Here is a 19032-nt window from a genome sequence, read left to right on the forward strand (position 1 = left end):
GTACATCTCCACCCCAGGCCACCCCAACGATGCCCTTGAAGTGATGTCCCAGTGCCTGGAGGCCGTGCGGGCCTGGATGGGGAGAAACAGGCTCCGACTCAACCCCTCCAAGACCGAGTGGCTGTGGCTTCCAGTGTCCCGATATAGCCAGCTGACGCCATCGCTGGCTATTGGGGGCGAATCACTCGCCCCCACGGAGAGGGCTCGCAACTTGGGCGTCCTCCTGGACGCACGGCTGTCTCTAGAAGACCATTTGACGGCTGTGGCCAGGGGGGCTTTTTATCAGGTTCGCCTGATACGCCAGTTGCGCCCCTTTCTAGATCGGGACTCTCTACGCACAGTCACTCAGGCACTAGTCACTTCCCGCCTGGACTACTGCAACGCTCTCTACATGGGGCTCCCCCTGGGGTGCACCCGGAGGCTCCAGCTGGTCCAGAATGCGGCCGCGCGGGGGATTATGGGGGCGACGAGGCGCTCCCATGTGACACCTCTCCTGCGCGAGCTGCACTGGCTCCCGGTGGTCTTCCGGGTGCGCTTCAAGGTGTTGGTGACCACCTTTAAAGCGCTCCATGGCTTAGGGCCGGGGTACTTACGGGACCGCCTACTGCCACCAATAGCCTCCCACCGGCCAGTACGCTCACACAGAGTGGGCCTCCTCAGGGTGCCGTCCGCCAGACAATGTCGGCTGGCGACCCCCAGGGGGAGAGCCTTCTCTGTGACGGCGCCCACCCTCTGGAATAACCTTCCCCCGGAGTTACGTATAATAACAGACCTCCGGATTTTTCGTCGGGCCCTGAAAACTTATTTATTTCAACTAGCTGGGCTGGCTTGAGCTAAATTTTAAATTGGTTTTAAATTGGGTTGTTTTAATTTACGGCCAGAATATCTAATTATTTTAATACTGTTTTTTAAATTTTGTATGCTTTGTTTTTACTTAGGCTGTGCACCGCCCTGAGTCCTATTTGGAGAAGGGCGGTATAGAAATTTAAACAAATAAATAAATAAATAAATAAAGATATCTTATAATCAGGCTAGGTAGCATCATCGGTGTGAGGGAGAGTGAGATTTGCATGCTGTTTATATATTCCTTGCCCTGCCAGTCTTGGCTGTTGGGGGATGGTTTCTTGTTTGATTGTTCCTTGATTAGGATGTTCGTTGTTCCTGATTGCTTATCTAGTGCTGTTTCCTGCTTATCTGGATGTCCCTTGCTGGGGAGGATGCGTTCCAAGCTGGTTGTTTCTTTCCAAGACTTTTGGTTGTATCAATCAATGGCATGTAGATGAGGTTTATCTCTCTCTGTCCAATGACAGCTGATTTGACCATTTTGTTACTGAACCTGGTAATGAAAGATCTGCTGGAAAACAACCAAGCTCAGGGAGCACCAAAAACCCGACACATCGTTCTAAAATGTGCAGAAAAGTATCAGTCATGATTCAGCCACAAGTAAGCTGGGTGTAGGAAAGAACAGAGAGCAATTTCAAAGGAGAAATGTAAAGAAGATGACCCCTGCTGTAATCTGCTCAGCCATGTCCAGTAAATGCCCGAGAAAAGGGACAAAGAGGAAGATGGCTGAAACCTCCTGCAGCATCAGCTCCCTCGAGACTGGTGAATTAAATCAAACATGCAGCTATGATAATCACAAAAATGCCCAGCCCTGTCTGAATTCCAGAACACAATAGCTCTCTAAAGTGGCATGCATCACAGATTCTTTTTTTTTTAAAGACAAAGGCTCCCTTAAATCAAACTTAAATCTTGTGAATCACATGACACACCTACATTCCTTTCTTAGCAACTGAGTGGAAATGGTTTGTTAATCCTGGGTTATTTATGCAGCTCCTCAGTAAACTCCAGGATTTCCCTGTGGTTTCCCATCCAAATCTGAACTATGTCTAACCCAACCTGAGTCAGTCAGGCTTATCCGGGCGTAATCACCTGCTGTGGCTTTGTCAAGAAAAATACAATTTAATCCTTAAGTGAGGTGGGGGGGAAGACAAATCACACTGACCTGAAACAGTTACAGTGAAAAAGCCAGAATTGCCTCCTGCATCGCATACAAATTCTCCTGTGTCTTGCACCTGGGCTGAGGCAATGATCAGGCGATGATGAGGTCCTTCACTTTCCAGCCGCAGACCCTCCGTTTCTTCTACTTCTTTCCCATCCTTGTACCAGTGCACGAGAGCATTAGGGCGGGACAATTCACAGGCCAAAGTTACTTGTTCTAAAGCCCAGTAGGTATGAGTCTCATCTGCATTGGAGCACACCACCTGTACAGGTGGCTCTGGAACAGGAAGGACACCAAATGTGAGGAAAAGATCATAATTCAGTAGCAGTAAACCTATTTTGTCTGGCGGACTTCGATTTTAAACCCTGATGTTTTTAGTTGTATGAAGGTCTATGAAGAGTTCAAATTTGGTTAAGATACATTGCATTAGAGAGGTGATGACAAACCTATGGTACACCATGTCATTTTTGGTGACACGCCAGGCCTCCAGCCCTACTGAAAGTAACAGGAGAAAAGTCACACACAGCTTCTGAGACCTCCAAAATCAGGTGAGCATTCTCGCTTGATATTCACAGGCACCAGAGCTCCCATGAGATCAGGGCAGGGGTGGATTTCAAAACCCGTTGCTATCAGTTTGCTTGTGGGTGTGCGCGCGCATACACAGAAGCATCGGGGCAGATGGGCAGAGCCTCCCATCGCCGCTACCAGTTTGCCTGATCCGGAGCGAACTGGTAGCAACCCACCACTGGATCAGGGCCTTCTTCCATGATTTCCAGAGAGTCTGTTCAGAGGGTCTTGGAGACAAGAATCAGAGGAGAACAGAGAAGAGAAGGTCTGGAGAAGCCTCATTTGACTGTCTGTCTGTGATGTGTATGTGTATGCGTAAGACACACCAGGAGAGTCAATGCAGACATTTTCTGAATTTTTCACATATCAAGCCTATCACTGCACTTGATAGACTAAAACAAAAATATATCTCAGCATAATGTAGCTTCCAATGTTTTATTTATTTTCATCCCACCATTATTGTTCTTTTTAAATAGCTCAAAGCAGTGAACATATATAATACGCCTTCCTCCTCCTGTTTTCCCTACAACAACAACCCTGTAAGGTGGGTTAGGCTGAGAAAGAGTGACCCAACCTGCTTTCATACCTACGGCAAGATTAGAACTCACAGTCTCCTGGTTTCTACCCTGATGCCTTAAACACTAAACCATTTTTTTTTTCGTAATAGGAGGGTCATTCATTAGAAGAGTTCTCTAGGCTGGACCAAACCATCTTTATAGCACAGTGTGAAAGAGCCACTTCCAGAGATTTCCTGGGACTGATTGTATGATTCCTTCTTGAACTTCCTTCCAATGAGGATAAACACCCAGAATTATGGGGATTCAAGCACAGAAATGAACTTATCATATGCTTAAGGTCACCACAATTCTATTGAGTAAAAACCAACTTTTTGAGGTATAACAAATCACAAGTGCCTCCAAGTATCAGAAACCCAGAAATAGTGGTAACATAAAATTAAAAATAACATAAAATAGATAAAGGTATATCCCACCTCTCCCGTGAGAGGCAAATAAACAACCAAAATTTTCTCTTTTACCAAAGCAAAACAGAACTGGGCTGCATGCCCAGTAGTTGGTAGGACAATTTCTTAGGACAGATTTCCCAGCTTTTCCCAATGTGAGAAATGCTGAGTTTTCTGGGAACTGCAGGCCTAATTCATCTGCAGGTTGGGAAAGGCTGGTTTAGGAGCGTCATATACTGCATCTTGAGTCCAACTGAAGAAAGTTGAAAAATAAAAAGTAATTCTACATAAATAAGGCATGTTTAGAAAGGCCATTTCTAACCTGTGACAGTGATGTTGAAGAAGGCAGAGTCACCATTTGCATCACACACAAACTCTCCTGTATCCTGGACTTGGGCAGAGACAAGGATCAGCCGGCAGTGTGGACCCTCGTTCTCCAGCAGGAGATCCTGGCTTTCTTCCACTTTTTCCCCATCCTTGTACCAGCGCACGGGGGCATTAGGACGGGATAGCTCACAGGCCAGCACCACACGCTCTGAGACCAGGTAGGTGTGGGCTTCCTCAGGGCTGGAGTGGATAATGTGGACAGGAGTTTCTGTGGAGCAAAGAAATGTGCTGGGAAGATTACGGTACCTTGTTACCACACCACTTTATCTGTGCACATGGAAATTTATTTATTTATTTATTTATTAATCATATTTCTATGCCGCCCACAATCGACAGTATACTAAATAGCATATTGCCCCCAACAATCTGGGTCCTCATTTTACCCACCTCGGAAGGATGGAAGGCTGAGTCAACCTTGAGCTGTGAGATTTGATCTGCTGATCTGCTGAACTAGCAGTCAGCTGAAGTAGCTGCAGTACAGCACTCTAACCACTGCGCCACCTCAGCTCTTTGCTAAGGGCCTACTTGCATTGCAGCCTTTAGCTGCTTCTGTTCTATCAGACTATTTCAAAACAAGAGGGGAAACATTCATTTCAAACACTAACATTTCTAAGGGCGGGGAGTGAGTGTCCTCACTCAAAGGCTGGGGACAAGTCGAAGGCCGCCTCATCAGAATAGGGTAGTAAAAAGAGTGCTCTTAAGAGTATGGCTATGGTGAAGAAAGCAGAGAAAGACCAAAGAAAAACTTTCCTGAAGCAAGAGAACACTTTTGCGGTAAATTAACCTCAGGCTTTTATATCTACTGGGTTCAAAAGTATATCCCCTGGCTCTTTTATCACATCATAGAAAAAAATTTAATCAAAAAGCATAGGAAAGGCTTTCTGATCCCTTGATGAAGTTGGTCAAATTCTTTATTAAAAAAAAACATACACCGAGAGAGCACTCGGTCCCGACTTGCCCTTGCTTTTGCCTGCAGGAGCTTTTGTCTTTGATTAAGAGGTGGTACAGTACCTGCTTCCACCTGAAGGGAACAAAGTAACCAGTCTTTATAGGAAGACTTTTAGGTATTTGCAGTGGCTGCTTCACCTGAGCTTCATGCTAAACATTTGGATGATGAGGTTTCTATTTTTTTTCCCTTCACAGGTAAAGACTCACCATTTCCATTAGAAAGAAGAGGTAGAAAAAGATTCTTTCAAATCTCACATTTGCAATGAAATCGCATTAAGCCATTTCAAAAACAGCTCAACATTTCAGATTTGTAAAAATCTTAAAGTGGGCACCAGGTTCCAGGTTGCTAAGATCTAGAGGCACAAAATTCTTCTGACTTTAGAAATCACTCCTTGCTTATGGCATTGCAAAAGCAAGTTATTTCATTTTTCCATAGATTTTGTAGGCAAGTTTTTCATCAGAAACTCACACACCTTGGCCCATTTCTTCTGCTGTAGCTGGCAAGTCAAAACATACAGCAAATATTTTCCGTTTCCATGCCTTTGTTAAAATGCACTCTACCCTAGAAATACTTAGTTTTGAAGTATCACAAACTTACAAATAACAGAATTTGGACCGAGCAGTAACCACTTTTGTAGAATTCCTTTGTATAACTTTTAAGCAATTGTGCAATTGGGATAAAATTAGACAGTGATCTGTGTCATCTGGAGAGGCTACTGACCTGCAACAGTAATGTTGAAAAAGACAGATTCTCCACGAATGTCACATACAAATTCCCCGGTATCCTGCACTATGGCTGAGGGAATGATCAAGTGATGGTGAGGTCCCACATTCTCCATCAGGAGGTCCTTGCTTTCTTTCACAGTTTCTCCATCCTTATACCAACACACAGTGACATCAGGGTGGGATAACTCACAAGACAGCACCACACGATCTGCAACTTTGTAGTTGTGAGCCTCTTTGGAATTGGAGCGAACAACTTTCACAGGAGGTTCTGTGGAAGGGAAAAATATTGTGAAGGGACCAAATGCTACCAGCTCGGAATCATTACTGAATTTCCAGATTTGGAAAGAAAGGATACGATTACAGGCTAAACTCTTCTAAGCCCCTGTTTTTTCTTTGAAGTCAGCTATATTCAAAAGCTTATGGACCTTCAAGTAGTATATCTTTGGCACCAAACCCTATAAAAGGACATTCAGCTTTATACTATCAATCTCCCTGCTTTAATCAAGATTTTTTTTTTCTTTCCACTTACCTTCCACAGTCACAGTGAAGCTGATGGTATCATCTTTGGCATCACATATATATGTCCCAGAATCCAAAGAGCAGACAGAGGGAATCAACAGCTTATGAATGTAGCCTTCTGACTCAACACAAGCACCATTATCCAAAGCTATAGGATTCCCATCTTTGAGCCAGCAGACAGGGGCATCAGGCATGGAAAGCTCGCATTCCAGAAGCAGAGGCATCCCAAGAAGAAGGGTTCGGAGTCGCCTGGCCTCAGGCACTGGAGTAATATGTACCTGTGGAGCTGAAAACAGTACTTTTGCAAGTAAACTCTATGCATAACAGCATTTGTTTCATCTTGAGCTATTCTTGTGATCATAACAGCATTAGACCATTTTGTATACATTCCAAGCCATCTAGGAAACATATATGCTGGGATATAGCTGAAATTTTGCACTGGTTGTCATTCAAAGAAAGCAAGCATACAGTAAATGTGAACACTGAGTTTCTCACATAGCCTTTGGGGGTGAATGCATCATAGTTGCAAGCAAGTCCTGGCGGCTCAGCAGACTGATAGCATTGTGATTAACACCAGCTGTCTGCAATTACTGTAAGTTCGAATCTCACCAGGCTCAAGGTTGACTTAGCCTTCCATCCTTTCTAAGGTAGGTAAATTGAGGACCCAGTTTGTGGGGGCAATAAGCTGACTTTGTATAAATATACAAAAGTATGAAGGCTATTGTTTAACGCATTGTAAGCCGCCCTGAGTCTCCGGAGAAGGGCGGCATATAAATCAAATTAAAAAAAAAAAAAAAGTCATGGGAAAAACATGGGGCAGCACGGCAAATCAAACTTCACATAGAACTACACTATTGGATTTCATGATTTTTTTGTTTAGTTTGAAAACCACAGTGATGGCTTCTACTTCTAATTAGAGTAGCCATAAAATGAGCAGTGGTGGTACAGTGGTTAGAATGCAGTATTGCAAGCTAACTCTGCCCGCAGCCAGAAGTTTGATCCTGAACGGCTCAAGGTGACTCAGCCTTCCATCCTTCCAAGGTTGGTAAAGTGAGGACCCAGATTGCTGGGGGCAATATACTGACTCTGTAAACCGCTTAGAGAGAGCTGTAAAGCGCTATAGAATGGTATATACCCTTGTTTCCCCCAAAATAAGACATCCCCTGATAATAAGCCCAATCGGGCTTTTGAGCACATGGCAATAAGGCCAAGTGCTTATTTCAGGGTTCAAAAAAATATAAGGCAGGGTCTTATTTTCAGGGAAACACGGTAAGTCCAAGTGCTATTGCTACTAAAGGAAAGTGCCTTTTATATCCAAGCATCCTGTCTGGATTAAATTTTTACTCTTCCTGCAAAGCAGGAAAACAGAGGGATTTGCCGACCTGTTTCTTATATTACAGCCATAACCCCAGGGATAAAATCCAGCAGGTTCTGACAGGTTCTGGAGAACCGGTAGCAGAAATTTTGAGCAGTTTGGAGAACCGGCAAATACCACCTTTGGCTGGCTCCAGAGGGCGGTGGAAATGGAGATTTTGCAATATCCTTCCCCCAGGAGTGGGGTGGGAATGGAGTTTTTGCAGTATCCTTCCCCTGCCATGCCCACCAAGCCACACCGCGCCCACAAGCCACACCTACAGAACTGGTAGTAAAAAAATTTGGATTTCACCACTGCATAACCCTGTCCTTTTTCTGTTCCTAGAACGTAAGTACTAGCATGTAGCTTCAACAGTGAGATGGGCAACATATAATAATTATTAAATAATAATTGTAAATAAATAAATGTAATTGTTTCTGAGTTTCTAATTACTGATCTGTTCTTGGGACCAGCTAAGAACTCACCTTGTACATGTAACACTGCTGATTCTTTCACACCATTGGCTTCAAATCGCACCTCGGACCCATTGGCAGCTAACTGCACATTTTTGACCTGCAACGTATGGCTCACTCCACTGTGTATGATGTGGTACTGCTGGTCTTCCTCTTCCTTTGCCAGCCTCTTCCCCCTCAGGTACCAGCAACCAGACATGGGAGCTGAAAGCATCACTGAAAAAGTGGCATCCTCATTGATACAAACCGTCACATCTTGCAGTCCCTCCTTTATATGGGCTCTGGGCACTGTAAAAACAATCAAAGGTTGGGAGACTAGTATCAGCCCTACAACCCTATATAGTTATGTAGAGAGAAGGATCTTGATGGAGACATAATAATAATAACTTTATTGTCATTGTACGTGTATACACAGTATACCCATATAACGAAATTCACTTAACACCCAAAGACCAGGTCCAACACACATAACAATCCTCAAACACACCCCCACCCACCACAAATTCCCCACCCCTAAACCACCCAAACATCCACACAACAGATCAAGTAATGCTGTCCAACAGCTCACTGATGATGGCCCTTTAGTTCATTGTTGAGTGCAATTATAGCTCTGGGATAAAAACTATTCAGAAAACGTGTGGTCCGAGTTTTAATTGTTCTGTATCTTCTGCCAGAAACCAACAGTCCAAAAAGATTGTAAGCAGGATGGGAAGACTCTCTGAGAATGTTATGCAACTTCCTGAAACAGCGAGATTCAAAGATGTCGCCCAGGGCTGGTAGCTGGAGCCCAATGATATTCTGGGCAGTTTTAATGATATGCAAGATCTATTACCAAATCCTGAAATTTGCGAAGATTTTGTGATTACAGCTGCTCTCAACATAACTAAGCTATCCTGTAGTGGGGCTTAAACAGACCTAATATATCTCCATCAAGGTCATATTTCTTAGTCTCTTAGTCTTAAATGTATAGTTTGAGACAAATGCGTTATGATGACTCTAGTCATTTGGATTTGCACATCTAGGCTTTAAAAGTTAGCATCTGTACAGACCCCGCTGATTGTAGACTCAATAGCGGGTGCATACACATGGCTAGCACAATTTGCAAAGCCAAGCATACAGGATAAATTATTCCAGTAGAGCTCAAACTCCAAAAGAAAAAGAAAAAGAAAGGAAGGTATTCAGCAACCTGAATGTGTAAGAAGGGTGCAAATGAAGCACAGCCACTAGGGGAAAGCAAACTAGTGCACTAGTGCAATGGGAGGAGGAAGAAGCAATTGACTAGTCAGTGCCTGAGAACTTGCCAGTCACAAAGCAACCAAAATCAGAAGAGAGAAATGCTTGAAATGCCCGTTCTTATGCAAAGATGAAGCCCCACCTCTTGGGAGCAGTGAAGCTTACCAAGATGCACGGACCCTGGGAATTCCACATGCGCACTGCACCCAAACTGATTGGCAGAGCATACACGGAAGCGGTAGTCAGCCTCCTGGGGCACACCATCCCCCGGAACTTCAACCATGCTAGCGACATCAGTGGTTAGACAAGGCAGCCACTCAGCCTCTCCTACAGTCTGCCTCTCAAGGATGTAGCTGCTTAGTGGGCTACGATGTAGATCTGGTGGTGGGCACCACGTCAGGAGGGCGGCATTGCTACGTGTAGTGCACATCTTTACTTCCACAGGTGCACTTGGTGGAATCCTTTTGGCACCTAAAGAAAATAAATCCTTTATATTATCTTCTTCCCGCAATAACCATCTAATCCCCATGAACCTTGTGGAGTAATTAAAACGTCTGAAATTAGTGCAGCATATTACAATAGCCAATCAAATGTATATTTGTTCTATGAAATATATCTGTGACTGGACTATTTCTGTCCCAAAGAGGTAAATAACCATAACTTGTTAACCTAAGCTTGGCATCTAGAGATAATGTTGGCTTTAGGAAGATCCACAAATTATGAATATGTTTCTGTAAGTGAGTAGAATCCCATCCACAGGCTGGACACAGTCTCTCTGAAAATGAGCCATCTTCCCATTGAATTTCCACGTTCACAGGAATCTCTTTCAGATTAATGGCTTTCTTCCAGCCCATTCCTAATTCTAGGCAATGTGTCAGAACTAAATCTTTGCAGCTAACTGTACCATATCCTTACGGTTGTCAAGAAAACTACAGGGACATGAGAATGACGTCACCTGGAGCTGAGCTTGACTCAAAGCAGAAAATAATCTTTCTGTGCCGCAGTATGCAAACTACAAGTGAGGCATAGCCCCATTTTTAGACAAGTTCTCACTAGCAAAATTTTTAGTGGCAAACTCCCAAGTTATAGTGACAACAACATTAAGAAAACAAAATATAATTAATATTGAGTAGAATTCATTTAATTAAAGGGCTAATTTCAATTGTTAATTGTTATGAAAATAAAAAAATAAATTTAATTATAGTTTGTTGATTTAAAGAATTGTGAGATAAAATGACTTTCAGCGTTCCAGAAAAACCCCAACTCCACGTAAAGACGCAGAAACCAGCTTTTTCCAAAGTTCTCTTTACTAGAATAGGCAACCTGGCACATCTGGGGAAACCTGAATCTGAAAAGCCCGGGTTTTCCTTCAGTAAGTCAAAGCTCCCAAAACCATCCCCTTTTCCACCCAGTCGGTCACATGCTCCAATCAACCTCCATTCCATCCCAATCCAGCCTCCTGACCACTTCTTCTCCAGATGCTGGATCGCCCTGACCTTGACCGACAGGAAGAATGCTATTATGTCTACTAACCCCCTTTCCTACTTTCCCACACATGAGAAGGTGGCAGCATGGGAGCTTCCAAAGCTGACAGGCATCCCCCCTGCAAAAAGAACCACCTCCTCCAGACAAAACACAAAAGAAGGGGTTAACACCTAGCACCAATCCCCTTAATCCCCTCCCCCCTCCCCCAGAGGACCTTTCGGTTTGTCAGGAAATTTGTCGTGAAACTGTTTCACAAGCGCATCAGCATGCACATCCCAACTCTTAACCCAAGTAGCTTCAGCCAAAGGGTAGCCTTTCCAATGTACCAAATATTGTAAGCAACCCCTGTAGAGACTAGAGTCCAGGATTTTCTTCACCTCATAATGAGTCTCCCCTTGCACCACCAAAGGAGGGGGTGGAGCAGCTGGCAAGGGTCTTAGGTTAGATTCTCTGACCGGTCTCAATAAGCTGCTATGGAAAACAGAGTGTACTTTCCCTAAGATGCGAGGGAGTCTAAGTTGAACAGTCACTGGGTTAATAACTTTCACTATAGGGAAGGGACCTATGAATTTGGGTCCAAACTTCTTTCTGGGTACCCTCAAGGTTTAATGTGTGGGCTGATTTGCGTATATATGAAGGTTGATTTCTCAAAGGGATAATAGCAGTGTAGGATGGAAGTAAAGCTTATGTGATAATAAACTGAAGACTTAGCAAATGCTTCAAGACTGAGCAGGAAATAACAGAAGGAAGTGAGATGTCCCATAGGTTGCCTTATGTATTAAATGTATAAAAAATGCTTGGGGTGACATTATAAATATGTTCATCAGGACACGAAAGTATATTTCATTCTATATGCAGTCATTGCCATATTGTTGGCTGAGAAACTGAACAGTTTGTGATGAATGTTAGGTACATTGCATCCTGCAGTGAGGCATATGAATTCCAAAATTAATATGTCAGAGTTAGTTGATTTTGCATGTAAAATAGAATGACTGCAAATTATATGTAAGTGGAGGAAAACTAAACTATGCAGATCATTTTTAACAGAATATTTATTGAGTATGGGAAATGGATGGAGAATTATTGAGAGAAATGCAAATGCTACACAGCTTCCTTTAGAATACAGCTTCTCAGAATATATTTTACTTTTAGCAGGAAGGAAACTTCCCAAGTGCTCCTGAGGAAGCAGGAAATCAAAAGATTGTTGGACTGCAACAACAACAACAAAAAAGATAACAAAAGACAACTGGAGTTAGAAAACTTTTCTATCCATGATGAACCTGTTCCCAAGACATTTCAAGTACAAGAACACTTGATCAAGAGTTATTCATACTGAACTCAGATACAGATCTCTTAAAGGCTGATTTAGGGTTGCCTGCAACTACCTACAGCCAATGCTGCATACCTACACTGCAAAGGGGTTGTCAGATAAGCATAGGATGCAGATGGCTGCAGATGGGCCAACACAAACACCTCCCAAATCACAACTATGTGTTGTGCAGAGGTGCGTGTCCTGCATGTTGATTGGTTGATCCAACTTCCTGTTCTGTGCTTTGCTGTTTGAGTGCCCCAACCCCACCCCAGCCAGAACATTACATTTGCAGAAATATAAATGGAACATCTATGTAACTGTCCTGGAACAACAGATTCATAAGCTCTCTGACTTGCAGTGCCGGAGAAGTCTACTTGACTAGCTAAGAGTTTCCCTCCTGCCCCCCCCCTCCCCCAGTTAAGATTCTAGAACTGCATTCCTTCAGTTCAATGCCTCAGGCTGTGTTAGGCTGAAATCCTCCTCTATTATCCCCAACCAGCAATCATGGCTGGGTGTGAGGGAGTTATAGTTTTACATAAATGGAGGACACTACATTGGAGGAAGCTGTTCAAAAGTTATTTAATTCTCTTTTGAGATAGATAATCTAAAACACAGGAGCCTAGAACCGATGAACAGTTCTCACAGGAGGATGGATGGATGGATGGATGGATGGATGGATGGAAGTACAAAATAAGAATCTGAGACTTAGGCAATGAATAAATGAATGAATGAATTGTTCTAAACCAGGGGTATCAAACTTGCATTGTCATGGCAACATCACGTGATGTAGTGGGACTTTTTTCCCCTTCGCTAAACTGGGCGTGGGTGTGGCCAGTGCGTGACACATCTAGCCCACAGGCCACGAGTTTGACACCCCTGTTCTAAACAATGTGTGTCTGAATAAGAAAAAACAATTGTGGTGGATAATAATTACTAGAATATTCAAACATGTTTTAGTAATCTTAAAACTGAGCCCTATTACTATACTTCCATTCATTGCTTAGATGTTCCATAGACTGATGTCTCAGTTTATATGGGCCTTTCAGTGGTTTCTTTCCAAGCATGGATTAGGACAACCACTACATATCTTCTATGCTATGGCAGCAGCTGATGCTACAAGTCATCAGCAGGAATCTGATCACAAGTGGAGGCCTATGAGAGACTGCCTGATAAATAAGATAGCTGGGGGGAAAGCATCTGATGTACAGCCAGACATAATTTACACTTGTCCATGCCAGTTTAGGAAGTAGCAAAAGCAGCAGCATCCATGAGCACTAGATTGCTTTGGAAATATGTTTGCTAAAGATAAAACATTGATTTAACAATCTGGAACAGTGCAGTGTTACAGTACAGTACTGTAATTTCATTCTTCTGTCCTGATTTGACATCCGTTCTAAAACAGCTTTGATCAAACTAGACGATTGCCAAGTCTGAGCATAATATGAATCTAAATTTGTTGTAGATCTCTGTAATATAATATGGCAAGCCCCCTTTGTCCCAAATACAGGCACCATTAAATCTAAGATAAGGGATAAGATAAATAATTGCGGGGGGCCCAGTAAGAGGTTCATTCAGTGAATAATGTTTATGTCAAAAGCAAATTGAAGCATTGAATGACCCCGAGGCAGAAAAGCATGATATAAACTGAATAATCATTCCTCCTTCCCTTCCTCAATAGTCCCATTTCCACTCTCTACTCACATTTCACACGAAGCTGTGCTGAAGTTTGTGAGTCGCCCACCATGAAAGTGATGACTCCAGCATCATGCCGTGACACATGTACCAGTACCAAAATATGTGTTTTCCCAAAGCTCCTGATGAGTGTATGTGGTGCCTCAACCAGTTCTTGCCCATTTCGGCCCCAACTTGGTGCTTCCACAGGTTCCCGGGTCTCCACATAGAAGGCTGCATTTTCTCCTTCCATCACATCCAATTTTCGTGGCAAGCGCTTTACAATGAGACCTAAAGGAGGGAGTTTGCTCAATTACTATCAGAATGGAAACCCAAATGACACTTAGGCGTCAGCAAGATTACATGTTGCAGTCACTACTACGTTTGGGTGGCCGTTTACTAACAGCCAGAAAGAAGGACTTACATTATTAATATTACGGATATGTAATATCACTCTATTGGGTCTTCTTATAGAGAGAATCTGGCAAATAGATGGGGAAGAAATGGAGGTAGTGACAGATTTTATTTTCCTGGGCTCCAAGATCACCATAGATGGGGACTGCAGCCAAGAAATTAAAAGACACTTGCTCCTGGGGAGGAAAGCTATGGTAAATCTAGACTATACAGCATACTAAAAAGCAGAGACATCACCCTGCCAATAAAAGTGTGTATAGTCAAGGTTATAGTTTTCCCAGTTGCAATGTATGGCTGTGAAGTTGGACCATAAGGAAGGCTGAACACCAAAGAATTGAGGCCTTTGAACAATGATGCTGGAGAAGACTCCTGCGAGTCCCTTGGACTGCAAGGCAATCAAACCGGTCAGTTCTAGAGGAAATCAACCCTGACTGCTCTTTAGAAGGCCAGGTCCTGAAGATGAAACTCAAATACTTTGGCCACCCAATGAGATGTAAGGACTCACTGGAGAAGAGCCTAATGCTGGGAAAGATTGAGGGCAAAAGAAGAAGGGGACGCCAGAGAACACGGTGGCTAGATGGAGTCACTGAAGCAGTAGCCATGAGCTTAAATGGACTCCAGAGGATGGTAGAGGACAGGAAAGCATGGAGGAACATTGTCCATGGGGTCGCAATGGGTTGGACACGACTTCGCAACTAACAACAACATAGAGAGAATACAGGCAGTCCTTGATTTACGACAACAATTGAGTCCAAAATTTCTGTTGTCAAGTGAAACATTTGTTAAGTGAGTTTTGCCCCATTTTATGACCTTTCTTGCCACAATTGTTAAGTGAATCACTGCAGTGGATAACTTAGTAACATGGTTGTTAAGTGAATCTGATTTCCCCATTGACTTTGCTTGTCAGAAAGTCACAAAAGGAGTTCACATGACCCTGGGACACTGCATTGGTCATAAATATGAACCAGTTGCTAAGCATCTGAATTCTGATCACATGTTCATGGGGCTGCTACTAAGGTCGTAAATGTGAAAAACGGTCAAAAGTCACTTTTTTCAGTGCCACTGTAACTTTGAACGGTCACTAAATGGACTGTTTTAAATTGAGGATTACCTGTATCTACTTGATAACAGTTTAAATTTTTATTTATTAAACAAATTTATTTTATTTTATTTTATTTTTCAATTTATATACTGCCCTTCTCCCTAAGGACTCAGGGCAGTGCACAGCCAGAATTAAGAACATTAACTACAAATATTAAGAACAATTAAAATATATATAAATTTGGCCCAAAAATTTAAAAATCACAAACCAATTAAAACATTTAAAAAATTTAAAAATTTCTTCTTAAGCCAGCCCGGCTTGCTGGAAAAAGTGGGTTTTAAGGGCACAGCGGAAGGCACTGAGGTCTTGGATTCTCCTTATCTCTGGGGGCAACTGATTCCAGAGGGTAGGTGCCCCCACAGAGAAGGCTCTCCCCCTGGGGGTCACCAGCCTACATTGTTTGGCTGATGGTACCCTGAGGAGGCCCTCTCTGTGGGAGCGCACGGGTCGATGGGAGGTCGTTGGTAGCAGCAGGCGGTCTCGAAGATAGCTAGGCCCTATGCCATGGAGCGCTTTAAAGGTGATAACCAACATGTATATGGATGCCTAACTTACACATGATGGTGACTCCAGGAGGCTTACAACATTAAAATTCCACAGTACAAAACTCCTATACCACCCTCATGCAATATATATATATATATTTAATACAGTACATTATGAGGTACTACAGAAGCCTGAAACACAATTGTGTTTGTGGAAAAAGACCAGTCTTTTTCCACAAGGTAATCAAAGCTCTAGTTTTGGTCTACCACAGGCAATTCAAAACTGTATCATGTTAATAACATAATTTGTTTAGTGAGCCTGCTGAATCTTCTGCGCAGTTGCTAACGTCAAAGCTCCTGCTTTGATAGGGTTCTTTATCATTGCATTGAGTTTAGACTGCACAGGCCTTCATATCCAAGGACAGCTTCAAACAGAGCCCTGTCCTCTGCCGATTCTTTAAACAAAGGATTATCCTATTATACAATGTGCAAACGCTGAGGCTGGCAATCCATTAAATAAAAAAAAATCTCTCTTCTGAAGCCACCAAGTTACCCACTCAATATCCAATACTCCTGAAGGGCAGGGGGATAAAGCCTAGACTTCATGAGCAGAGATATTGACATCTCTCGCTCTTGGGGGCAATTAGCTGTTGTTTTTGAGATTTTATTCCGATCTGCAATAATTTTTTTTTTTACTCCAGCCATGCCATGTCTGTGAATATGTTGCCAATTCGAGCCGAGAGCTGAACTAAGGTTAAACGTGTGATGAACTGCTGAGCCCAGGTGTCAAGTGAAATACCTGAAGGACTTTAGTATGTAAAAATATCATAATGTATTCTAATAATTTATTTGAATTGATTCAAATAAATTACATCAAAACGCCTCACCTTGCACAGAGAGCTCCCCAATGCTGCGGCCCTTGCCTTCCATCTCACACAAGTAGATACCGTCATCATCGGCCCGAGCATCACGCACGGTCAGCCGCCTCAGTAGGCCCTGCTCCTCCATCAGGTACTTGGGGCTGGGTTGCAGGCGCTTGTCTTCAAGATACCATGCGGTAGGCATTGTCTCTAGAGGCACCTGGCACTCTAAGACTGCATCTTGGTGTTCCAACACTTCTACATCCATCAAAGGTGCCTGGAACTGTAGCTGGGGTTCTGGAAGACAGACACAGAAAGACTCCACATGGAGACCTACGGGTAGTCTTCAACTTACAACCACAACTGAGCCCGACATTTCCATTGCTAAGCAAGGCAATTGTTTTGCCATGCTTTATAACCTTTTTGCCATAGTCATTAAGCAAATCACTGCAGTTGTTAAGTCAATCATGTGGTCATTAATCAAATCTTCCCCGTTGACTCTGCTCGTCAGAAGAAATGGTGATCACATGACCCCAGACAGTGCAACTGTCATAAATACCTGCCAGTTGCCAAGCATCTGAATTTTGATCACGTGACTATCGGGATGCTACCATGATCTTAAATGTGTAAGTCACTTTTTTCTTTGCTAAAGGAATTGTTTTAAGGACTACCTGTATACAGACAGTCCTATATCCCTAGACTCCCTAAACTGCCAGCCCAACCCTCCTCCTTCAACTCTTTAAGCTTTCCCATATTTTATTTCATAATTCTCCTCTCACTGTCGACTTCGTCAGGGTCTGAAGTCTGAAACCTTTTAGAATATTTAACAGCTATGCTATTATATACACAATAATGGAAGAATAATGAATCCCACTATGGATTGTGAAAATGTCAGGAATGGGTTGTGAAATGTCAGAACTTGCAAAAATGGCAAAACCGAGCTGTTTGATCAGAGGAAAAAACAAACAAACACTTTTTTGAAAGACTGGAAGCCTTATAAGGATTTTTGCTGAAAAAAAGACAGAAATGAAATGATGGCTTATGGGTTTGAAGATTAAGATAGACTTGGATTAAATGAGTGGCTGAAGGAACTGTAATATTTAAGAGGGAAGAGGGATTATAAAATTGTATCTATCTGTTGAAAAGCAGGTTAGAGGTCATTATATTTCTTAACTTTCCCTTTTTTCCTGTTTCATGCAGTTTTTCCTTTCCTTTGATTTATCTTTTATTATTCTTAATAAACATAAATAAATTAGAAAAAACTCTTAGCATATTTAAAATGCTGCTGCTGTTCCTTGTGCCTCCAGAAATCCATGTCCTCCATTCCTATGGGTTTTTCTGGCATGTATTTGCTATCCAGAGTTTAATTCCTCCTGAGAAACTGTGATGAACCCAGCTAAACTCTGTAGGATTTGCCCACAAGGAGTAATCAGTAATGGGCGCAGGCTTAATTAATACTGAATCTTTCTTAAAAACAGGGCCGGATTTTCCTATAGGCTAACTAGGCTTCAGCCTAGGGCCTCAAGATCAAGAGGGGCCTACATTCAAATTGTTAGCAAAATTAAAATTACACTTTCACTATAGGTGAAAGGGCCTCATAAGTGGAATAGCCTAGGGCCTCTTTTCATCTAAATCCGGCCCTGCTTAAAAATATACCTTCGCTTTCTAACAAATGCTGTAACAATCTCCCATAGTCTTTACCGAATAATTTGCTATCAAACAAGAAAATTTTGATGATGGGTGCAAGGGTAATCTTAATTGCTTAAATGAATGGTGGGGCCCTTCTCTTTCTTTTAGAATGCTTTACTGTAAACTGTAAACTGTAAACTGTAAACTGACAAAAGGAATATGAAGACAAACATTTAATGCCATTATTTTTTAACATTTAAGATTTACAGATTATTGAGAAGATGCCTACTCTACTTTGGTTGGTGGCCTTTCTCCAAAGGATTATTCTGAACAAGAACAGAGTGCTAAGTGGGTGGCATGTGGTATCTATAGCACTCAGGGGCCATATCATCAGCTCTTTGGAGCCCACTGCTAAGGACACCTGTCTACCCCTTCAGCAAGCCAAGGATCAGAGTACAGAGATGAAATTGCAGGAAAGAGCAATGTCAAATATCTTTGAGAAGACAGGTGGGAGTTGTTTAGATGGCACAACTGAGCCCAGTGGTTTTGTTTCTAGAAAAGTGGCGCCAGGCTTAAGCCTTTCTGAAAAATGTCTCTCCCCCCCCCCACACTTCCCCTCCCCCCCCCATCCTGGACACCCCTCCCTTAATCAACAATGTGTAGTCTCTTTACAGAGTGGGGAACAGCATACTTTATATTGAACTGAAAATCATTTCTATTTTTTTCCTTCCAATTTCCAGGGTCAAGAAATTCAAGGGTTAAGTAGATGTTAGTGTTGAGATCCAAATGAACCGCTTTTCTTATCCTCAGGGTGTGGCAATTAGAATTCATCAAGAGGTCTGCCATGTTTGGAAGAGCAGAATCACCTTGGAAATACCATTTTGAGTGTGCAGATGAGATAAGG

At 42.7% G+C, this 19032-nt stretch overlaps 1 protein-coding gene across 2 annotated transcripts in view; it reads right to left on the reverse strand.

The window, feature by feature from the left end:
• The window catches only part of OBSL1 (obscurin like cytoskeletal adaptor 1), a 78733-nt gene that overhangs the window by 51525 nt on the left and 8176 nt on the right, over positions 1–19032 (reverse strand). For both annotated transcript variants that reach the window (XM_070956789.1, XM_070956781.1), the window contains exons 4-11: positions 16527–16796; positions 13669–13929; positions 9336–9641; positions 7950–8225; positions 6121–6396; positions 5587–5859; positions 3853–4125; positions 2006–2278 (exon numbers count right to left, since the gene is read on the reverse strand). In XM_070956789.1, the coding sequence (XP_070812890.1) occupies positions 2006–2278; positions 3853–4125; positions 5587–5859; positions 6121–6396; positions 7950–8225; positions 9336–9641; positions 13669–13929; positions 16527–16796 (2208 nt within the window). The remainder of the gene's footprint in view (positions 1–2005; positions 2279–3852; positions 4126–5586; positions 5860–6120; positions 6397–7949; positions 8226–9335; positions 9642–13668; positions 13930–16526; positions 16797–19032) is intronic.

Source organism: Pituophis catenifer, unplaced genomic scaffold (genome assembly GCF_029215685.1).
Source record: "Pituophis catenifer annectens isolate HBS135680 unplaced genomic scaffold, rPitCat1.0.hap2 SCAF_1, whole genome shotgun sequence".
Lineage (NCBI taxonomy): Eukaryota > Metazoa > Chordata > Lepidosauria > Squamata > Colubridae > Pituophis > Pituophis catenifer.